Source organism: Emys orbicularis, chromosome 7 (genome assembly GCF_028017835.1).
Source record: "Emys orbicularis isolate rEmyOrb1 chromosome 7, rEmyOrb1.hap1, whole genome shotgun sequence".
NCBI lineage: Eukaryota > Metazoa > Chordata > Testudines > Emydidae > Emys > Emys orbicularis.
The window spans coordinates 17,270,532-17,295,609 of record NC_088689.1 but is presented as its reverse complement, the minus strand read 5'-3'; the positions used below and the strand labels follow the sequence as shown (position 1 = coordinate 17,295,609).

Below are 25,078 nucleotides of genomic sequence, written 5' to 3'. Positions count from 1 at the left end.
AGTTCCAGGATATTGATGTGGATCCTGGCTTCCCGAGCAGTCCAAGTGCCTTGCGTCATGTAATATGCCATGCAGGTGCCCCAGTCATCGAGCAACATGTCCATTACGACTGTCATGCTCAGGGAGGGAAGGAAGGGCATCCCAGAGCAAACTTAGAGCGGATCGGTCCACCATTGAACGGAAGAGATGACTTCTGGTGGAACAGTAAACATGGTGTCCATGGGTTGGTGTATAGGGGAGTAGACTCCCTGCAGCCATAGCTGTAGACAGCCGAAGTGCAGGCGAGCAAAGGCCATGATGTATGTGCACATTGCCGTGTGACTGAGGACGGAAAGAAAAGTTCTGGCTGGGACCGAAAGTCACTAAAGCGATCAGGTCCAGTAAGTTCTGAAACCTGTCTTTTGGCAGATAAGCACGTGTGGAGGACACATCAATGTGTGCTCCTATGAATTCCAGGGACCATGTAGGGTGCAAAGTCTATTTTTTTTATGTTGACATTCACTCCTAGGGAAGAAAGGAGAAGAAGGAGGTGGGACGTTGACTCTCGAGCTTCCTTTCTGCACCATGCGGCCAGCAGCCAGTCATCTAGATAAGGGAAGACATGGACTCCTTGTCAGAGATGAGCCACGATCATGGAGAAAAGCTTTGTGAAGTCCAAACAGGAGAACCCTGTGTTGGAAGTGCCGAGGACCCACCATGAATCTCAGGAACCATCTGTGGGTCATGTAGATGTTGATATAGAAGTAGGTGTCTTGCATATCTAGAGCCGTGAACCACATGACTTTTCTAGCGAGGGAATGATGACTGCAAGCATGACTATGTGGAACTTCGGCTTGCAAACTGAAGGGCTGAGGTATCAGAGATCCGTGAGAATGATCCTTTGTAAGGGATCAGGGAGAGGGATGTGCAGGAGGTAGCTCCACAAACTCAATGGTATAGCCAAGGGCTCGTAAGGGGATCTGTCCCGCTGGATAATTCACAGAATGCCAGCACAGCCAATACAGGAGGGATCCTGGAACATGGCACTGCTCCACGGCTGGAACTCGTGGATGGCTCAGCGTCTTTCTTGGACCTGGAAGAAGACTTACTGCCATACTTATGTGCATGCTTCATGACTCATGGCTAGGCCCCAGCACAGGGTCCATAGCACTGGTAACAGCGGAGCCGGACTGAGGTTCTGCAGTAGGAGGCACATTCTTGGACTGTCGGGGGGCGGTGGAGAAAGAGTTCCCTGGCCAGGATTCGACTGTGGCCCCATGGCAACCTCAATGAGGTGTACAAGCAGGGAAGGAGAGACAGATACTGCATCTGGACATTGTGTGGGCTTCCCCCCAAAACAGTACAGACAGCATTGGTGCTCATTGCTGAGGGAAAACAAGCGATGGCAGGAAGCGCAGACTTTGAATCCCGGCCTCTTCAACATAATCCAGTACTTGAGTACTGGGGAGAAGGTTGCGGATTGTTTGGCAGGAAACTGCTGAAGCTGCGTCCCCAGCCTTTAAGCCTACAAAACTTCTAAAAACAAGAAAACTACTATAAAAACAGCAAGAATCCTAACTATACACAAAAATAAAAACAATTTTTCTGAAAAGTTTGGAAAATGCGTCACCAAGGACAAAAGGATGGCAAAAGCCCTGACTTGGACTATGCATCAGTGAGAAGGAACTGAAGATATGGTTGGTCTGCCCCACTCTTTATCGCGTTGGGCGAAACCCTGAGGCAGAGCAAGGGCTCATGAGCAGACTGACGGACGTTACTACTTTGAAATGCTCCAGGCACATGGTGCATAAGCCTCAGTGGAATACAATAGGGACCATCACTCAAAGAAGAAAGAGCTGAAGCCATCTCAAAACTGTTAGTAATTATCTCTGAGAACACATGGGGGATAGGTGAGGTTCCAGAAGACTGGAAAAGGGCAAACATAGTACTTATCTTTAAAGAGGGGAACAAAGAGGACCTGGGAAATATAGACCAGTCAACCTAACTTCGATACCTGGAAAGATACTGAAACAAATTATTAAATAATGCATTTTTAAGTACCTAGAGGATAATAGGGTTATAAGGAATAGTCACCATGGATTTGTCAAGAGCAGATCATGCCAAACCAACCTAATTTCTGTCTTTGACTAGGTCACTGGCCTACTGGATGCGGGGAAGCAGTAGATGTGATCTATCTTATTTTAGTAAGGCTTTTGACACAATCCCACTTGACAGTCTCATATGCAAACTAGGAAAATGAGGTCTAGATGAAATTACTATAAGGTGGGTGAACAACTGATTGAAGGATCATACTCAAAGAGTAGTTTTCAATGGTTTGCTGTCAAACTGGGAGGAGTTATCTGCAGGGGTCAGTCCTGGGTCCAGTATTATTCAATATTTTCATTGATGACTTGAATAACAGAGGAGAGTATGCTTATAAAATCTACGGATAACAGCAAGCTGGGAAGGATTGCAAGCACTTTGGAGGACAGGATCAGAATTCAAAATGTCCTTGACAAATGGGAGAAATGGTCTGAATTCAACAAGATGAAATTAAATAAAGACAAGTGCAAAGTACTTCACTTAGAAAGGAAAAAAAAATCAAATTCACAACTACAAACTGGGCAATAACTAGCTAGGCAGTAGAGCTGCTGAAAAGGATCGGGGAAAGGGGGTTTATAGTGGGTCACAAATTGAATCAACAATGTGATGCAGCAACTAAAAAGGTTAATATTCTGGGGTGTTTTAACAGGATTGCTCTAAGTAAGACACAGGAGGTAACTGTCCCACTCGATTTAGTGCTGGCGAAGCCTGAGCTGGAGTAGTGTGTCCAGTTCTGGGTCCACACTTTAGGAAACATAGGGATAAATTGGAGAAAGTCCAGAGGAGAATAACAAAAATAATAAAAGGAAACCTGACCTATGAAGAAAGGTTAAAAACCTAGGCATATTTAGTCTTGAGAGAAAATGCCTGAGGGTGGGGGGGGGGGGACCAGAAAAGAGTCTTCAAAGATGTTAAGGACTGTTATAAAAAGGATTGTGATCTATTGTTCTCCATGTCCACTGAAGATAAGACAAGAAGAAATTAGCTCAATCTGCAGCAAGGGAGATTTAGGTTAGATATTAGGGGAAAAGATTTAACTATAAGGATAGTTAAGATCTGAAAAGGCTTCCAAGGGAAACTGTGAAATCCCCATCACTGGAGATTTTTAAAGACAGATTAGACCATCTCTGATAGGTGTATGTCCAAGTTTATTGGTCCTGCCACAGTACAGTGGGCTGGACTAGGTGACTTCTTGAAGCCAGTCCTACATTTCTAGGATTCTATGGAGTCTATAATAAAAATACAACTCTGTAAAGAAGAAGTTACCAATAACTTATAGCAAATATTAATGAGAAATAAATAGTTTAACTCAACTGTCATATTTACTGTTAACATTCCAGTTATTAAAGAAATGGCAATTACTGTAGATAATAATTTGTTTTCCAAAAATTTCATCAATAAGCTGTTTGATAACTAAATTAGTTTGCTTAGATAAAACAACAAGATCTAATTGACTATTAAGGTCATTTGAACTTGCTATTTCCCTTGAAAACCCACAAAAGGAACAGTCTACTTTTCAGTTTCAGTCCATTTCAGCTCCTTCTTTAAAGATGTTATGCATGACTGAGAACTACAGCTGAACCAGGATGAATTAGAAGTATTGCCCTTTTTATTTCCTATGAAAGAGTAACATGAATGCCTGAAGCAAATGTAATATGCCACTTTTAAACTGGATCTTAAGTGCAGGTTTCGTAACCTATATACATGTTGCTCTTTTGCCCCTGCTTGCTTCAGCCTGGACACCATTATAAGTTATTTTAACTATAAACCTAATCTAACACTTTACTTATCACCAGCAGCAATACATACAGCTGAGGTTGCGAACTATTAACCTCTTTCATGGGCTCTTTACTTTCTACAAGATTCATTTTGCAAGCTCTCTCTCTGCCCAAAGTAGAGTTTGTTTTTTTAAAGATGGAAATGGAGTATAAACAAATTCAAATTGTGCAGATGTTGAAAACATTTTGGGGGTACTGTAATAAAAATAGGAATCACTTTTTAAAAGGGCAGGCTCGAAAGTATCAGAGCTTTGAAAAGTAATACATACACCAACCCAAAACTAGGGTTCCAGGAAAAAACAGTATGTGATCATGTAATTAAAGACCACCTTAAAGCAAATGTACAATGAGAATGCTTCACAAGCATAATTGACATTTTATTGTTTTTGAATACTGTTCGACCCTAGCAAAGTATCCAAAATAATATATGAATACCTAGAATTCCCATCATGCAGGAGTGGTATTTTTCAGTCACTTGCATCAAACTACAACAGAAAAATTGCTTACATTTAAAATCAAAAATGTTCAAGTTCTGATAAGTGCAGAGACTAGGATTCCTTCCACTTATTTTTAAATTTACTTTCCATTCTTTATACTATTTAGTTATGCATTTCTTAGCTTGGTAACAAAAGTAGGTCAGTCAGTCACAGTCACTTGTCTCTAGTTAATTTGACTTTGCAGTAGTCATGCAGTCACACAATAATGCAATGCTTGGGTTCCAGGCACTACCGACAAAACACTGGCTTTAAAAGCTTTCCATCATGTGTTTGTTTGTTTTTTAATTACTATTTTTTTTGAAGGACAAATATTTTTAGTCCTAGGTTTTGTAAAAAAAAAAAAAAAAAAAAATTACTTTTCATAGAGCTTAAAACTGGGGCCTGATATCACCCAACTGTTCTTATGTCCTGGAGGGATTTTTAAAAATATCCTTGACCTGATTAGGTACACTTTTGTCTTCTCCTTAGAATCATAGAATATCAGGGTTGGAAGGGACCTCTGGAGGTCATCTAGTCCAACCCCCTGCTCAAAGCAGGACCAATTCCCAACTAAACCATCCCAGCCAGGGCTTTGTCAAGCCTGACCTTAAAAACCTCTAAGGAAGGAGATTCCACCACCTCCCTAGGTAACCCATTCCAGTGCTTCACCATCCTCCTAGTGAAAAAGTTTTTCCTAATATCCAACCTAAACCTCCCACACTGCAACTTGAGACCATTACTCCTTGTTCTGTCATCAGGTACCACTGAGAACAGTCTAGATCCATCCTCTTTGGAACCCCCTTTCAGGTAGTTGAAAGCAGCTATCAAATCCCCCTTCATTCTTCTCTTCTGCAGACTAAACAATCCCAGTTCCCTCAGCCTCTCCTCATAAGTCATGTGCTCCAGCCCCCTAATCAAGCCTCCTTCTTGACTTTCTATTGAAAAAGGCATTTCCTCCAAAGACTACTAACCTAGCTGACCCTCCTCATCCTGAGTGAGGTGGGTTAGCTAATGAAAGCCACAACTGCAGAAACTTTAATAGTGTAAAAAAGAAGTTGTGGAAGTAATATGAATATTTAACCTCACTATTTGTCTGCATTCTTTGTTGCCTCCCATTTTCCCTCGTCTGAACACGATTTAGACTAAACTATTTCCAGTGGGACCCTTTCTTCATTCTGTAATGTACCTACTCTGAAACCTAGCAAACTATTAGCACAATACAAATAGTTCAGATTAAGAAAAAGCTATTTCCAAAAGCACTGAAGTCAGTGGAAGTTTACCTTGACTAAGGAGTGCTGACAAGGGCCCCTAGAGAAGGAACGTTCACTTCTTCTGATTTCATTGCTAACTATAGCCCTTTTTAATTTTGGGGGGAGAGAAGAGAAACAAGCCAACTAACATGGTAAAATAGAAATACAACCATTTCCATTTTCTTGGGTGTGGCTGAGCAAGCTCTATAGAAGCACAAGCAGGTACACGTCCTCACATTCTGTATCTAGGCAAGTGACAGTATTAACTAAATGCAATTCTTTTATAACCCAACTACGATGGTTACTTGTGGAATTTTCCTTCAGTATTTGAGATGTGAAGCCTTTGGATGAAAAGCATATATTTAAAATAATTGTATTACATACAACTCATAATGGGTGAGAGTGAACAGGGATTTCTTTCATTTGCAGTAGCAGGAACATATTAAATCCACCAATAAGATTTTAAGTTTCCTTGTTACTATAACCAGTATTCAAATCTCAAAGCAACTAATTCTCCAGAAACAATTAACCTTTTCCTGATCATGTGTCACTGTTTGTTTTCCCCCCACCAGTTACAGTTTCTTACAGGAGTTTTAATATCCTTTGTACACAGTAATGAAATGAAGCTTTGCAGCTTGCACTGAAACAAAGGAATGCAATCTACTGTGGCAATAAAGGTTCCCTCCAAGTCAGCAAGGTACAACACAACTCAAACTGAGCTTACAGAGAAGTATATCATAATTACCATTTGTGGCAGGACCCGGGTCTGAGCAGCAGAAAATTCACAGGAGGCCCAGTTAAGCAACAATTCTTTAAGGATGCCAGTTTAATTTCCAGGGCTCTTACTGAGCACACACCACTGCCAGAGAAGCATCTGGCCACACTCCCTTCATACATACATCTTACCAAGCCATCCCAACACAAAAGACAACTGTTAGGTCTGTACAGTTCCCTATCTTCATCTTACAAAAGTATGCCAGCCCCCTTTAAATGTTACAAGCTTTCAAAGGTGCAGATACATACCAATGGCTTCATTTCAAGGAAGCACTCCCTCCCAACAAAAAATAGTGGGGGGTGGGGAGAACTTGGCGGGGCAAAGTCCTAGCAGTAATACTGAGGCATAAAGCAAGAGGTTGCAAGAATCCCTTCAGGAGTCACGGCCAAAGTGTACTACGCATCAAACCCTTTATGGCAAGAAATAGAACAGAAATTTTACATGCATCTTCTTCCCCATCCCTGACCAGTCCTAACATCCTCTGAACACAAAAGGCTCAGAAATACTTTGTTAACTTACTCCTTAATGAAATTAATATAATTACATCATCAAGAGGTATTTACCATCTTATATATAAATTTCCTTGGAATAGGAAGACAATTACATTTCTCAAGGAAGAGACTAGGTTTCAAATATGCAGCAAGACTAGTAAAGAATCTTGTGTGCTCACTTTGTATTCCCAAAAACAGTTTCTACCACTAAAAAACTTCAAATAGCAAAGCCACATAAGAACACAGACTGCATCACAAATACATATAAAATCAAAATTCTGAGTTGTAGACAACTTTATTTTGTAAAGAGTCCTACATACAAACTGTATAATGATAAAAGACAGCACACAGTTTAAGTAACTGAAAGCAATAGTGTAAAATGACACTGATGAATAAATTAAAGCAATCATAAGATGGAGAAAGGAAAAGAAAACAGCATAGGAAAATTAGCTTTTTACAAATAAGTGAGTCAGCAAGAGAGAGCAACTCAGACAGCTAAAGGAAGGATGCTCTTGATAGCAGAATCTATATAGGAAGAGTCAAGGGTGGCAAGAGAAAGGGAGAGGACTTTTTTTTTTTTTTTTTTTTTTTTTAAAGTTGGACATGGAGAAGAGAGGGAATTACAGAAAAACAGTGTGTGAGAGGTAGTTCACACACTATTTTGAACCAAATCCTATGAAAGTGGGGAGCCAGAGTAGCCTTAGGATAGAGTAATGGTTATCTTTCTTAAAGTTAAGAGCAGCATTTTCCATACGCAATCTAGGACACTGGATGTTTGAGTCCACAATGAAGGAAGCTGAAGATATTGGCTTGGTGCAGAAAGCTGCTCACTTCCAGACCATGCAGGCCTCACCTAGCCCATAGAACACATATTTCAGTCTCTGTAGTGGCTTCTTTATTGCTTTGAGATGTAATCGGAGATGCAAGTGATTATATAAGAAAACATAGGGTTGGGCATTTGACCAGACCAAAAATAATTGTTCAACTGACCTGTCATATTATTAAATAATATCAAAAATGGTCAAATATTTTAAAATACTAATTTATTACATCAGTAACAAAAAACAGCAAGACTTTATGGCCTCTCACAAACTTATCCTTACATAGACACTTATGCCTGATTACAAAAAACAAGTTACTTAACTGAGTTATTTTAACTCAGAAAAATGTGAAACAATGAAATGAAGTTCTAAACATAAAAAAAATATTATTGCTACCAACTTTTTTTTGTGCATTGTTTGGTTAGCATTTAAGTGAGAATGTTATTCAAGACTGAACGGTTACAAAATAAAAATAAAATTAAACAGAAATAAAATAAACAGCAACTATATAAGAAAAAATATTTTTTTAAATACCACTTATGCTAAATAGGCATCAGACCAACTCTGGAAGCAGCTTATTGGCTTTGCATCTTTTCCCTTTGTGTTGGTGAAGGAGAATGATTGAACCTTCCTCCTCCACCCCTACACCCGGAGTTAATTTCTGTACGTTTGTCTAGTCAGTTTAGATTGTAAACTCTTTGAGGCACAGACCAGGTCTTTTAACTTGATTAATATGCTTTGTAAACTGTCACATACATTGATGGCCTGGTATACAAATAAAGATATACATACAGTGTTTGTTCCTGAAGATTCTAGCCAATCAAGATGCTCAACTTTCAATTAGTTCACCTTTGTCCCAATAGGTGGCAATATCATATAATAAACAGGGAGTGATCAAAACATTTAAGTAGGAGTGCTAACGGATTACACCATGATGCAACCAAAAAGGTAGGCTGTGGCCTAAATCAGGCCCCAGATACTCTTGCTGCAATATCTGAAAATAATAGGCAGTCAACTGACTGGCTTGCCAAGTCTAAACAGGCATTATACTTTTTATATTATTCTCCATCCCTTTACTTCTATATCCTAACATCGTATTTGCTCTTTTAAGCACAGCTGCACATGAGCAGCCCTGGATGACCTGGGAGACACAGGTATCTGACATCTGTGGTAGCAGTTAAGATCAGTTAGGAGACTACTATTGTCAGTTCTTCATCTGACCACTGACTTCAGGGCTCTCTCAAAAGGAGCCAATCTTTGTTTTTCCCCCGACCCGCCACAACAGCAGTCCAGACAACCTAGACAGTAGTGAACTTCCAAATTAACAGCGCTCTTTTAATTTTGTTCCCTCCCCCACCCACTCACCCACCCAGCACAAGCACATCCAGTTTTTAATTTAATCTTTAATTACAGCAGTTACTACAGGAATTAATAGCCATAATATACTAATTTAGCATGCTATTTTCATTAATCTAGGCTTGCGAAAAATCAATATTCAAAAATCATTCCTGTACTTGATACATGATAATTTGTATTTATATTAGATGTCAGATTGCACACTGATAATGAGCAGTTTTTTAAACAATGAACAAATTTTTGTTTCAAGTACACGTATTTTTATTTTTCTGTCTGGGTGCCTGAATTTGGCAGAAAGTCCTGGGTATCCTGCATTTTCCAGCTCCCTCTATATGTCGGAATTCTCTAGGGATAATCCTATCTATAGCACTGCTCTTGTGCATACTGTTTGCACAGTAACATAATAGGAGCAGCAAGGTGAAGCTGATTAAATCTTCATCATTTTCAGCCTTTTACATTTCCTGGTAGCACTGTCTGGCACATGCTGTGTTCTTGGGGAAGAGGAAAGTGATGAAAATGTAGACAGGAAAAGGAGAACTTGTCCAGCTGGTCTAGCTAAAGTGCAGTTCAGACACAGGTATGGTCCCTTTGAGGAAGGGGAAGTAAAAAAAGGAAGGGGTGGGAAGAGATAACCAATGTGACACTGTAAAACAATTCTTGAAGAATACATTTAAAATATTTTGAACACAAGTTTAAAAGTTGAACTCTGCATGCGAAGATGTAGGTTTTATACATAACAGCATATTTGTAATGCGTCAAAAACAAGTTATGTTAAAAAGCTAGAAATATTTTGCCTTTCAAAAAGTTGATATGAGATGTAATTCACAATTTTTTTTTTTTTTTTTTTTAAACAGAACCAAAAGTGTGCATGGAATTTAGACAGGGTAATATCCTGGCCATACTGAAGTCAGTGAAAGCTTTACAACCGACTTTAACAGGGTCAGGGTTTCACCCATGGTCCCCGCACTGAAGATTTCAAGCTAAATTAGACAACGTACAAAGAAAAGAAAAATGGGTTTACAAAAGTCATTTCACATGTATCTCAAAGTTCCAGGATATATATTTAATATGCTATCGTTATTTTTATATATGCATGCACATATACGGCAGACGAGAGGGGGAAAAAAAAAAAAAAAAGAGAGACTTAGCAGAAGTAATGAGTTTTTAGGAAGGGCTTTGAAAGCAAGGTTGCTTGGTTCAAAGAATATTCCAGGCATTAGACAGCATGAAAACAGGTAGGGAGACATGAATCAAGAAAAGGGACAGGGACCAGTAAAGCAAGAGCAGCTGATAGAGCACAGCTCACAAACAGTACCATAGTAAGAAGTTAGTATAGAGATGGAGGTGGAAAAGCAATGTGCAGGGGCACCTTAGAGATAAGAATGAAGAGATTCAGCATGATTTAGAATTAAAAAAAAAAAAACTAACAACATGATCAGAACTTACTTAAGTGCTTGCAGGATCAGGCCCCAAGATGGTAAGATCTTTGGGACAGACCTTATCGCTATACATTCCGAAATGCCAGTCTCGTTACTGAGGCTACGCAAATCAGTTAGAAAGAGCTGGACGAAGAAGAGAATGGACCTCTTGCAAAGGTTGGCCTGACAAAAAATGTTGCCAGTGGTGAAGGGAAAGAAAAAATATTTTTCTTGTACAATGTTTTAATAAGCCTTTCTTTAAAAAAAATAATCACCACCAAGCATTTAAACATATAGTAAGTTAACTTTGTTTAAAAAAATTCCCCTACTGTCCTGCTATGCAGTGGCAAGACAGCTTCTCCTTTAAACTTGCATAAAGCATGAGTCATTCATTTCAAGTTAATGATTAACGTGTAGGTGTCACACCCTGAACCAAGCATGTACAGCACATTATTCTTTAGCTCGGAGTAAATAATTTCATCATATTTGGGAAATTCTTTTTTGTATATCCAAGTCAAACTCTAGAAGAGTATACTGTGACTGCAGAAAGGTCCAATGCTACAAGAATTAAAACACTAAACATAGCATCAGAAGTATGCTAGGAACTATAAAGACAGTGAGACTATTATACCTTCACCCCAGAGATGAAGGGGATATGAGATACTAAGTGATAGGAGTGAAGTTTGGCATACATCATTAGCTCTACAATTTTAATGCAGTTTTAATCTACTTGGGACTAGCATTTTTATGCTCCTGGGAGATATGTTAGAAAGTCTTGAAAGAGAGGCAGTGCTAGTAGGATATTAATTTTCATATTCGAACATACCAAGATTCCCATTGTCAGGGTCAATTCCAAAGTGTAGGATTATGCCACTGACTCAATATCCCACAATTATGTTCCATCTCCTTACAAGCTGGCATGTCCACACTTAGGGCTTGTCTACACCAGTGGTTCTCAACCAGGGGTACACGTACCCCGGGGTACTCCGAGGTCTTCCAGGGGGTATATCAACACATCTAGATATTTGCCTAGTTTTACAACAGGCTACATAAAAAGCACTAGCAAAGTTAGTGCAAACTAAAATTTCATACAGACAAAATGAGAAAGTAAGCAATTTTATGCCAATAATAAAGTGCTCCCCCGTTGGCATAGCGTGTCTTCACCAGACGCAACGCAGTTGCACCGATGTAAAGCATTAGTGTAGACTACCCCTCAGTGTCATTGACACACAGCACTTCCTGCACTGTGGCAGTGGACAGAGGATTCAAGGGGGGCACAGTATTAACAACTGAATCCTCTGGGTTTTGCTGATAATCATTGTTGCCAACAAGGTAAGTCTGCATAACTGTCTGTTACCAACCTCTATTTTCAGACTCCTAACTTTCACTTTTCAGGATAAAAGGTTACAAGACTTCGCTTGCATCCAAATGTCTTTTTGATGAAGCTAAAACAAAAAACGGTTCAGCCACTTAGTAAAAAGGAAGGATGAAAAATATATGCTACATACTGTGGCGTGACACTCCATAGTCTTCATAGAAATATTGTTATGATATGAATATGGCCTAACTAAGATATATTTTATGCAAGATGGGTCTTGTAAGGTATCATTGGAAAGGTTATAATTTACTGAATGTGATTATCCAATTTGTATGCATGCATCATTTCTGTATCTAAAGTTAGGAATATTGACTATGTGACAATTACAACTGTGTTTAATTGGGAGACACCCACTAGACAATAGGCCACCAGCTTTGATGGGCCATTAGGAAGAAACAATAAGACTTGGAAGATATTAATCTCTCTTCTTCCTGAGAGGCGTTCTGGAAAGTAGCTGTGACACTAGTAGGTCAGGTAGTCCTGTCACCTGGGACTAAACACCTAAGCTCCTCCTAAGCCTGAAGGGCAGCATGGAAGAAAGCATGAAGGTGTCTGTGAAAATTTAACAAGGGGGCAATGAAAGCTGGCATTATTGGCCAGAGATGGAAATTTACTATCGAGATTTCAACAAGAGATAGGTAGGGTGGGAATAGGCCATGAACGGCCTTGAAAGTGAAGACAACTACCTTATATTTGATGTGACAGAGAAAGGGGAGCCAGTGGAGGAATGCAAATGAGTGACACGGTCAAAGCAGTGAGCTAGGAACACAATCCCTGCAGCAGTATTTTGAATGATATTAGTTAGGCAAGACTGTATTTGTCAAGACCAAAGAAGAAGAGTTGCAGTAATCAAGCCACGATGAGGAAAGCCTTGACAAAAGCTTTAGCTGTGTGGATGATAGGAAAGGCCATACCTTAAAGAAGTTATGACAGATATAACAATATCCTGGACAACCATACTAAATTAAAGTTTAATCTTATTAAATTAAGTTTAAGTATTTCAGGAGTTCATTGTACTACTGAGGGACAATATGTGTTTTCATGAAGGAGGGGGAACAAAGCCCCGCAGGAAATAAGAACAGTGTGGGGGGAATGTCTCTGACCTGCTCTAGTTGTAACCTTGGGCCAAGTCTCAGTCTCTCTGTGCCTCAGTTCCCATCTGTAAAACAAGGGTAACAGTACTTTCCTACCTCACAGCATTGTTTCAAGTATAAATACATTAAAAATTGATGCACTCAGATAAGTACATAAATGGCCCCCATTTCTTCAGTAAGACAAAGAAACCAGTCACTTGCAAATTGCTAACTGTGCTAATAAATCTTGATAATAAGTCACTTTTTTAAAAAAATGTATACATTGGCACAATATCCAAACATAAGTTTCACCATCTATCTATTCCAACATGCAACAGATACAGCACTTCCCCAAAAATTCCCCTGCATAGGATGGGAAAGGAAAACGCCTGGAGGTTACAAAGGACTGATGAGTAGGGGAGGGTGGGGAAAGGAGAAAGAAGGGATGAACAGTCAATAGGATTTGTGGAAATAGTTATTTAGCACAAAAGCTTCTGAGACAAAGAAAGACATTTGTGTAGAAAAACAGTGATTTAAAATGTAGAGTAAAAAACTGAAGAGTCTCCGAAGACTGAAAGCACTCTGTTTTTGAGAGCGTTTTTGTCAATGGAAGAGAACCTATATACGCATAAATAAATTCATATATTTGCTTATGAATGAAAGACTGTAGCTCCGTCCAGGGTCTCTCAGCAACCATCAAGTGAGTCAGGGATGAGGATGTGAGTCTAAAATTACAAGATTCAGAGCTTTTGACGTACTAGATCCATTTTTATCTGCCCAGGCCTACTGAATTATTCCTTGCTCATAAATCTATCCTGAAAGTTCATTTAAGACAGGCATCATTCCTTAATCATTAACAAGGAAATAATTTTGGTTTCATACTTTGAAGTTTCACTCACTCAATCTCTTTTTCTAAAGACTGTTTATTTAGTTTCCATACAGATTTAGGCAAAAAGGTACTATACACGGTTGTGAAAGGTTCATGCTGACAAATGGAGAAATCCATCATTAGTTTCTAATAAACTGAAGTAGCAAGTCACAGTTAAAATTTCAGTGGAGCTTGACAACTGTTTCAAATCTTCAATTATATCAGTCACATGAATGCAGTCAGCACTACTTGCTCTCTTTCAATTAAATTCTAAAAAAAAAAGATAGCAGCCAGCCAGCTTAGTTATCCTAGTGCCATTTTATGTCATCATATGCTTTGTTCTGGACCTCTGGTCTCTGGAAGTGAGCACACTTTTGTACCCCACGGTTGGGGGAGAAGGGAGAGAAGAAAATCCTATAGTAATACCTCCCATATTTTCAGGTCCCTGTACAGTAATAGCTGACTGCATGACATCAATCTCAGAAATGCTAGTGTTCATTTTCTCTTAAGATGCGGTTTCCCTCTCATCTAAGTGAAGAGGGAAATTTTCACAAACTAGAACGTAGATCCCCATTTATAGGGCTTGTCTATATTTGAAATGCTGTAGTGCTTCAGTGTAGACCAGGGGTCGGCAACCTTTCAGAAGTGGTGTGCCGAGTCTTCATTTATTTACTCTAATTTAAGGTTTCGCGTGCCAGTAATACATTTTAACATTTTTAGAAGGTCTCTTTCTATAAGTCTATAATATATAACCAAACTATTGTTGTATGTAAAGTAAATAAGGTTTTAAAAATGTTTAAGAAGCTTCAATTAAATTAAAATGCAGAGCCCCCCGGACCGGTGACCAGGACCTGGGCAGTGTCAGTGCCACTGAAAATCAGCTCGCGTGCCGTCTTCAGCACACGTGCCATAGGTTGCCTACCCCTGGTGTAGACACTCCTTACAGCAACGGGAGTTCTCCCGTTGACATAGGTAATCCACCTCCCTGAGAGGCAGTAGCTAGGTCGAATGTGATATATGCCATCATGTACTAGCAATGCCCCTTTGCCATGTACATTGGCCAAACCGGACAGTCTCTACGCAAAAGAATAAATGGACACAAATCTGACATCAGGAATTATAACATTCAAAAACCAGTAGGAGAACACTTCAATCTCCCTGGTCACTCAATAACAGACCTAAAAGTCGCAATTCTTCAACAACAAAAACTTCAAAAACAGACTCCAACATGAAACTGCAGAACTGGAATTAATTTGCAAACTGGACACCATCAAATGAGGCCTGAATAAAGACTGGGAGTGGTTGGGTCATTAAAAACCTAATTTCCCCCATACTAATTTCCCCCTACTGTTACTCACACCTTCTTGTCAACTGTTTGAAATGGGCCACTCTCATTACCACTACAAAAGTGATTTTTCCTCCCTTGGTAGCCTACTGTTAATTGAATTGTCTCGTTAGACTGACCTCCCACTTGATATGGCAACTCCCATCTTTTCATGTGCTGTGTATTTATACCTGCTATTGTATTTTCCACTCCATGCACCTGATGAAGTGGGTTCTAGCCAACAAAAGCTTATGCCCAAATAAATTTGTTAGTCTCTAAGGTGCCACAAGGACTCCTCGTTGTTTTTGCTGATACAGACTAACACGGCTACCACTCTGAAACTCAGTATCAAAACATCATAGTCATACCATTCCCACTTCTCCACTCAAAAGGGGGTGGGGGTACAGAAGAATTATAACAAGACAAAGTTACCTGACACCAGCAAACAAGGAGCAACACATGAAAGAAGCCCAGGCCAGCCAACCTCGCCAATCAAACCAAGCTGCTGAGATTTGTACCAGGATGTTGTTCCTTGATCCTGCTTCAGTACCTCATCTTTTCTACCAGCCTTTGGTGCTAGGCAGAGCTACTAAGAGCAACAGTTTACTCGAGCTGCCTCTAGACTAGAAAAGAAATACTGGATAAGGTTACTTTCTGAAAATTATTTCAGAAACCATGAGGTCTAGAAATATTTTTAAGAGTTGTGCCGTAATTACAAGAATTGATTACTTCAGCGTCCACTCTCAGTAAAGAAAATTTCGTATTCATTGCTAGCATGTTGATTTTTCAAGTTCAGCGATATTAATCTGACAATCAGAACTTCATTCTGTGATGTGCTCTCAGTGGACCATATTATGTAGCTTATGAGTGGCTCTTATTATGAAGGGGTCTGTGATATCTACACCACTAACCCCTAACGTTAAACTAGTTTCTTTTTGGATATTCCAAATGTAGGCCTTTACATATTCATAAGTATACATTACCTTTGTATACTACATGTTTAAGTAGTTTGCTTGGCTTTTATTTATCTGAATATCTACTTTTAGAAAACAAAAAATGTTGGCAAATTAAATCTAACTGTTCATAAAAAGTAAAGTTCCTCTATGTATTAGGCCACTTCCAAACAAAACTATTTCACCTTTGGAAAGCATCAGGTTTTATCTGAAATTGCTTAAGTTTGGGGATTCAATGCCAATGGATAACAAAGTTGGGCCCTACTGCTGCAAAGACTTAAGCACATATTTAGCTTTATTCATGGCAAATAGTTCCAGTTGCTTCAATGGAACTGCTCACAGTGTCTAAAGTTAACCATGTGTTTAAGTCTTTGCAGAATCAGAGCCCTTACTGGCAGGAACCATGAACACGGCTTATAGTTTTTTAAAAGTGAAAAGAGACCGTTACAATGATCTCCTACACAACACAGGCCAAAAAACCTCATCCAATAATTTTTTGATCAAGCCCATATCTTCTTTGAGCTATGCATATCTTCTAGAAAGATAGACACAAAGAAACTGAAAGTCCACCACTTCCTTAGGTAAGCTGATCCAATTGTTAAATTACCCTCACTGTTAAAATATGTGCCTTATTTAATCTGATCTGACTATGCCTTTTTCCGCTTGATTAGAGAGCTATTATCAAAAATCTCTTCTCCATGTAGATATTCTATAAACACTTGAATCCGAAGTGAGTTATAAAAGGGTATATTCCATTGCAGGGAATTACTTCAACTGCTGATATGCATCCATCTCCTCCACAGAAACAGGAGCCTTTCTGCAGCACCAATATTATAATACCATATATACTCGATCATAAGCCAGTTCGTTTATAAGCCGATTCCCCCCCACCCCCACAAGATGGATAAGTAAAAATGTAAAATTTTTATAACCCGTTCATAAACCGACCCTATAATTCAGGGGTCAGCAAACTTTGGCTCCCAGGCCATCAGGATAAGCCACTGGTGGTCCGAGATGGTTTGTTTACCTCGAGCATTCGCAGGCACGGAGGTAAACCTAAGCAAACAAAGTGTCCTGGCGCTCCAGCTGCTTACCCTGATGGGCCGGGACAGCAACTGGTGGGGAAATTTTGGGGGGGGGAGGGAAGGGGGAGAAGCTGGGAGTCAGGGGAGTAACCCCTGTGACCATCCCCAGCCCGGGACCCCCACACTCTCCCCATCCCTTCCCACCTTATCTGGGGAGGGCCAGGGGAGGATGTCTCTGACCTGGCTGGAGCTGCTCCGGCGGGCCAGACCGGGCGGCACGGCCACAGCCAGCTCTGGCGGGCCAGACCTGGCGGCGCAACCACAGCATGTTCCAGCGGGCTGGGCTGGGCGGTGTGGCCACAGTGTGCTCTGGTGCCCGGGCAGCGCGGCCACAGCCTGCTCTGGGGGGTGGGGCCGAGCGGCACGGCTGCAGCCTGCCAGCCCCGGAGCTGCAGCTGCTTTGGAGGCTAGGGGGAGAGCAGCCTGACCAGAAGTGGAGAGACTCTGGCCCCGCCTCTTCCCTTTTGTCTCTCCTGCCTCTCCTTGCTCCCTCTGTTGGGGGGAGGGGCTGTGTCCCACCTCTCCCTCTCTATACCCGTTCATAAGCCGACCCTCATCTCTGGTGCTTCCCTTTTTTACTAAAAAAAAAAAAAAAAAAAAAAAATCGGCTTATGAACGAGTATATACGGTAGTTCGTTTCCTAGGAAAGTGCCCTTTTTTGTTAATTCACATTTGCTCCTATAGATTCAATTACAGGGTAGTTCTAAAAACACCTCTGCTCTTGAAAAAAGGCATGGGGTCTTTGGTGACACCAACCAGTTAGAAGTTGTGTTAGATTGAATGTTTTCCGAGTGAAATGTAAGACATTTTATATTTACCCTGAAAATACTGGCTCAGTACTAACAGCAGGAAAAACATCACCTAAAGTCAAAACCCTTTTTGGACACCCGTTTCTCCCCTCACAAGTGTCTGATCCAAGAAGTGACTACAATCTTGTTCAGTTTGAGAGATCACGGTCCAAAACATTATGGTTGCCGGTGCAGTGTGTGTTTTATCCTTCAAAATTACTGGTCACACAATTCCTCTTAGCTGAAAAAGCTCTTTATTGCTTTCTCCCTCCCTCCCCCCCTGCCACCCCCTTTGAAGAAGACCACCTGGTTAAGATTTTCTTGTCATCTCATGTTTTTAACTGATCAGTTAGTACCAAGGAGTTCCTCAGCTTCTACTAATATATATCCTTGTAGTAAGAGTCATTAAATCCATATTTGTAATCTGCATGGTGATACATGCCAGGAAATCCTAGGTAAGATGTAAACAAGAACTGCTAACAATTTGTTCTAGAACAAGTCAATAAATATTTAAAACATATTAAAACAAAGTATGTTTTGATCACCCAGTAAGATTTTCATGCTGAAGACATATCATGGACAGTTAAGAATCTAGCATATAGTGCCAGAGTAATCTAAAGATTCTATATAGAGATTCAATAATGCTTTAAGTGCACAAAAAAGGAAACAGCTACGATTAGAGAAAGCCTGTGTAAACACAAGCAGCTATCTCTCAAATTAGGGCATAATGTCAGCCTTCTTGTGAAGTCAAACAACTGAAATACATTCATTGCAATAAAGCCAATCCAGTTAAGTTGTTCTCTCCGCTATCTAAGAGATTAGTCAGGAATTTAAATGTTCTATTGGTCCAAAACTTGCTATATATTCAGACCTGAAGAAATATCAAAAAGACATTTACTCTTAATACCTCATGCCCTGACAGTTTTAGGAACACTTTTTACACACAGTACAGCTGTTTTGAAGCTCTCCCTCTCATCTCCACAAATTTACTGGTCCAGGACCGTAACAAGTTTTGTTTCCTGCTAATGGATATACATTTTTAGACATCCTTAAAAAAAAATAATTAAGGAGCCAATTTTAATTTTTAAAATTTTAATAGATTTCCTTTACCAAGTCTACATACCAAGTTACATAATTCACTGTTTAAAATCAATTCATTTTGATATCAAGTACTACACTTGACCTGAGTGTCTCTGCCACTTTGGGGTTTTCATGTTTCTTTCCCTGCTGCTGTGTGCAAAAACATACACACAACAGAAACTGAATGCAGTTAAAAAAAAATGAATATACTCAATACTCAAGCGGGCTGTCAAATGCACAGAGTAAGCTAAGAGACATACTGCTGGCCCTGCCTGGGACCCAGTCTTTCACTTATAGTAATCCCAAGTATTACTTTCAACAATAGTAGGTAAAGAGTTTCTAACATATGGCTGTGTTCCTTTAAATATATGAAATAGAGAAATCATTGTTTATTTGTAAAGGAACTAGGTATTTGAGAGCAGAATTCTAATAAAAGCTCTCCCACAGGACTTGTGTGATTTTGACCTGAGATAGTGTCTCAATTTCCTTCATCCATAAAATGGAGAGAATACTTACCTATCTCTAGGGATGTCAAGAGGCTTACATTCAGTAGTGTTGGCAAATTAATTTGAGCTCTTCAAATGGAAGGCCTCAGATACATACACATTAATATTTTGCATGGCTTATCACCCACCTGAGATTCAGTCCAAACCACACACATGTATTGTTTAAACAGAATGAAACTGCAGAACAGAATGAAACTGAAGCGTCCAAAAAAAAAAAAAAAAAAACGCAATACATATTCCACGTGTAACATTTTGACAACTTATACAATTATGAAACATTTCAATGCACATAGATTATAGCTCTACTGTTTACTAACTGATAAAACACTGACATATAATCTGATTACTCACATCATTGGGGAATACTGACCATTATAATGGCCACGGAACAAAACAAACAAAATTCAGACAAGTGCAGTGTTTTTTTTAAATGTATTATTACTAAAAGAAATAGCTAGTTACAGAAATACACTTCTTTTTTTCAGATCTACTTTACACATTTGAAAGTACTTTGTGTATGATCAGTTTCACTACTATCATTTTCTCCTATTTGCAAAGGTTACACAGCAAGAGACAGGAAAGAAAAAACCATTTAAAAATAAGGAATGCGGCTGTAACCACAACAAAAATTGGCAAGAAGGCAAAGGGGCAGATGTAGCATCAAATTACTTTTCACTTACTCATTATTTTAAACTGAGTAGAGTTCAGATTTACAGCATTCCTTTAAATTTTCAGTCAGTAAGAATCCAATCCTGCAATTGTCAGCGTGCAAACAGACTGCTGCACTCTCACAAGGGCCCCCTGAAGTAAATGGGTTCCACGAGACCACAGTAATCCCTGCAACGGACAGCATACAGATGATTAAAAGCCTTTAGGCCCCAAGAACGTCAATCTCAAAGACTAGTGTGTGCAAGTTTGTTAATGTGCAGAGTAATAGCTTTCTACCCATCTGTAGAAAATTATAACTATATCAATTTAAAATTAGATTTTTTGTATGAACATTTATTCAATTAATAAACTATCCTTTAGACCAGCTTTTGTCAGCAGACATTTTATAAGTGGTAGTTATAAGCTAGTTATAATGTGGTTTGTAAATTAAAATGGTCAGACCCTAAACTATAAATAAAGCTCCTGGACAAAATGTAATAAATAAATGATGCTAGAACAACATTACAACCCATCTCAAGTGAGCTGAAGCTTGCAAATTAAAGTGGCAAGAGGGACACACTTTAATGCATACACACATAAGCCTGGCCAAATATTAAAGTTGTTTGGGGTGGATTTTATTTAAATGAGAATAAGAGAGAATAATTATTTTGATACATGAAGATTGATAGTATTTGAGATTACGTATTTTGTTGCTAGAAATATTCTAGACATTTTTACATCTTTACAGACTAGGGTACTCAAGAGATGGTAATAGATTTGATTATACACATGCTTCTAAAAATTTTCCTCAGTTTTCCTTGGACTCACATTTTAGACAGGTATAGGTAGTAAGATTGAGAAGTAGCTAGAGTCCATGAGCAGCTGCCACACTCTTCAGTGAAATATCCCAGCTATTTTAAAGTACCCAAAGTATTTATACCATACTAAAAACTAGTCACGGGCCAAATATTTCCTTAATTTTAAGCCTATGTCTATTACTCAAGGGTAGAAGGTTACTTCTTAGAATAGTACTGTATTTAGTAATATCCAAAATGACTACGCTATTGCTGGGGGAAAGGGGTGTTGCTTTTTTTTTCTTCTTCTTCTTTTCTCAGTATTTGAGTCTGAGTCCCCATGTTTCTTTACTTTTATGGACTGTATCTTTGAATATGATTAAGTGACACACAAAAAGTTGGTACTTGCTTCAAAATAGACTCAGTCATCACAGAAGTGAGTCTGATGAGAACAACATGCACAAAAGTACAAACCTGCCTGATTGCTCATAAAAAGAAAATCAGGAGAAGGGAGAGGGAATTGTTTACCCTATGTAACAGATAATATGCCAGATAACCAGCCTGTATTAAGATCAATAGCAAAGAACTGTTTATTTTGCACACTGTTTCAGTCACACAAGAGGCCTTCCTCATTTTCACGATGGTCCAAGAGGGACAGGAATCATATACCAGTCTATTTCAACGGCACACATACAATTTAAAGAGAGAACACAATCTATAAACAGCTGGCAGTCACACTTTCAGTTTATTTTTACAGGGGGGGAAAATTCACAGGAAAACAAAGACACTTTTAAACTGATTTAGACTATTAGTGACACCTCAACACCATCATGTGTGTGAACTGATGCATGATGTTTTACCCTGCCTATACTAGATTATATACACAGGGACAAGTGTTCTGTATTTTGTGAATGACTAGTTCTCTAAAACCATTGTTGAGGCTGCTACTCTAATAATTTATCAACAGCGAAACGTGACTGAAGCCAATTCCTGTCAGCAGCAGGAAGGATTAAGAAATTCACCACTGGAATGAGATCTATCCTTGATGTACAATCCTTCATCAGTACAAGAATAAAAAATAGGTTGTAGAGACTGTCAACGACCACACAGCCATTTCAGCATAATGACCAGATGACAAAGCCCCCATTTCACTGGGCAATCAGCAGAGCCCTGTACCCACAACAACACATATCCCAGACCCCCAGGTACAGGGCTGTCTATCCAGCTCCCCTCATGGTGCTTCAATTCAGACTGCTGGCTGCAGCAGCATAATGAGGAAAGGTGACTGTAAATATTGGGTTATATTTTGCTAAGCAGGGGTAGCAAACCATCACAACCCTATTGCTTCAGGAGTGGGGAATAACTGATCCCTACAGCATTGTCAGGCTGCAGAGGAAAGAAGGAATGAAAACTCATGTTTATCCAAAGCCAGTGCTAGGCATAAACAGACAAAGCAATTTCTTAGGGCCCCAAACAGGTCAACGGAACCCCCTATTCCCTTTTCATTATGTGTTCGGGGTGGGGGGGATATTCCTGCTTAGGGCCCCCAATGGACTAGCACCACCTCTGTGTTTATTAGTGCCTCAAGGCTTTCAAGATTCTCATCCCCCACCCTGTAAGCCCTCCAGCACTCAAAAGTACTAGCAGCCTGCCTGAATGGGTCTCCTACCATCCTCTGTCACCTCTCCACCCATTCCAGCCTGCCTGCCCGCCCCAAGTGGGTCTGTCATCCTCCTCATCACCTCCACACTCACCAACCTACCCCAGTGGGTCAGCTACCCACTTTGTAGTCATCACCACCACCCTGCATGTGCCCAAGTGGATCTGCCATCCTCAAGCACCTCCCCATAACCCCCACTCAGCATCCCATCTGCCAACCTCCCCATCACCCCACTCACTACCCTGCCCCCCACATCCTCATCATCCCCCACTCATCACCCTGCTCCCCCCCCCCCACAGGGCTGCCTATCCTCTTGTCACTCCTCCCCCCCCCACCCTACCTGCCTCCCTAGTGGGTCCACTATCCCTACCACCACCACCCCCATCAGTGCATCCACCATCCCGCCCGCTCTCCATCACCCCCCACTCTCCAGACTGCCCCCCAAGTGGGTCCACACCCCACCCCCGCCTGCCCCCCCAGCGGGTCCACCATGTCACCCCCTCCTCGAGTCACCACCCTTCTCCCTCAGCGGCTCGATCCACCATCCTCATCACTAGCCCCACTCACCACCCTGCCCCCCCCCAGCAGGTCCGCTCCCCTCCTGGTCACCACTCCCAGCGGGTCCGCCATCCTCCTTGTCACCCCCCGCGGGTCCGCCATCCCCCCCCATCACATACACACTCCCGCTTGCCACCGCGCCCACCCTTCTCCTCCCCTCCCCAACGGGTCCGCCATCCTCCTTGCCCCACCCCCGCCCCTCCCCAGCGGGTCCGCCATCCTCCTTGCCCCCCCGTCCCCTCCCTAGCGGGTCCGCCATCCCCCTCGTCACCCCCCGCTCGTCCCGCCCCCGGGGGTCCGCCATCCCCCCCGTCACACACACACACCCCTTGCCACCGCGCCCACCCTTCTCCTCCCCTCCCCAGCGGGTCCGCCATCCTCCTTGTCACCCCCTCCCCGCCCCAGCGGGTCCGCCATCCCCCTCGTCATCCCCCGCTCGTCCCGCCCCCAGGGGATCCGCCATCCCCCTTCTCACTCCCCAACCTGCCCACCCCGTGCCCCAGCCTGAGCGGGTCTGTCGGCCATGTCCTCCCACTGCCCGCCCCCCGCCAGTCTCCTCACCCCACCTGTCCCCAGCCCAGCCCAGCCCGCCTGCCCCCGGGTGCCGGAGACTCTCCCCTCCAAGCCGCGTCTGACTCACCGGGTCGCAGCTGCAGGGTACCGTCCCTCCGGCTGCACCAGAGCGCCCGCTCCCCGCGCTGCAGGATGTAGTGATCCTTGGCTTGGAACAGCTCCATGCTCCGGAGCCCGGCGGCGGGGCCGGCGAGAGAAGCGGGAGGGCAGCAAGGAACGCCGCCCCGCGCAGGGGATCGCGGACTCCTGCTCCGAGCTGGGGCTCCACAGCCCGGCGGCGCGCGAGACGGCCAGGAGGGGGGTCGGAGGGAGGGAGGGAGGGAGTGAGAGCGCGCGCGCAACCCCTGCCTCACTGGTCCACGCTCCACAGCCTCGCCGCTGTCTGACGCTTCCCAGCCCGGCCGGGTTCCGGCTCCAGCCTCGGGCCACGTGATCCCACCCGTCAGCTGCTCACCGGCCTCTTAAAGGGGCCGCGCGGTCTCACCCAGCGCCGGGGGAGCCCCCCGTAGTCCTATATCAGCGCTCCCGTGCGCGTGGCCGGCACCCCTCCGCCAGCCACGGCCGGGTCGCGCCCCCTCCCCCTCAGCTGTGGGGGCAAAGAGCCCGGCTGCTGGTGGGGCCACCTCCTCAGCCACAGCAGCCACCGGCCCCTTCCCTGCAGCATATTCTGACCCTCCCGCAGCTCAGCAGGCAGCAGCTCCGAGCCCCTGGTGAGGAAGCAGCAGCCCACCGACAATCTAGGCCGGGTGCTCGATGGACACCGACAGCAGCACGACTGTAAGCACAAAACGCGCCTCGCTACGACCGAGGCTGCTAAACATCCCTGCGCGGAAGCATCACCCAGCGGCGGCAGATTATGGGAGCGCGATGAAAAGCGCCTCTGCCAGCAGCCGCTCACCAAACACAGGACCAGTGACCGCAAGCTAGAGGTGGAAACAGGTAGACACCAGCCAGCCCGAACCCCGAAAGGAGCAATTGTGCGATCATAAAAGAGAGATTGACGCAGAGAGGCACTGTCTCCTCCAATGGGTGAAATGCAGGAGAGTGCAAGAAAATGTTTCCCTCAGGTGATCAGCAAAGTCGTTTAATCAAAAAGCATTACCAAAAAAAAACAACCCTAAAACTTTACATGGACCTGAGAAAAAGGAGAGAGACAGCAAAGATGCAATGCACTATGCAGCAACCTGAGTCAGGAATGGACTCTTACAACAAATGGGCGCAGGATATAAACCTCCAAAGGAGTGAGCAAATTTTGGCTTAGATCCACAAAAGTACTTAGGCACCTAACTTCTATTTATTAATTGATTTCAATGTGAGTTAGGTGCCTAAATACCTCTGAGGAT

General features: G+C 42.1%; 1 protein-coding gene across 1 annotated transcript in view; it reads right to left on the bottom strand.

Moving 5' to 3' along the window:
• Nucleotides 1-23,899, bottom strand: part of INPP5F (inositol polyphosphate-5-phosphatase F) — a 103,800-nt gene extending 79,901 nt beyond the window's left edge. Inside the window, exon 1 of the mRNA XM_065408183.1 lies at nucleotides 23,803-23,899. Within this exon, the coding sequence (XP_065264255.1) occupies nucleotides 23,803-23,899 (97 nt within the window). The remainder of the gene's footprint in view (nucleotides 1-23,802) is intronic.
• Nucleotides 23,900-25,078: the final 1,179 nt, after the last annotated feature.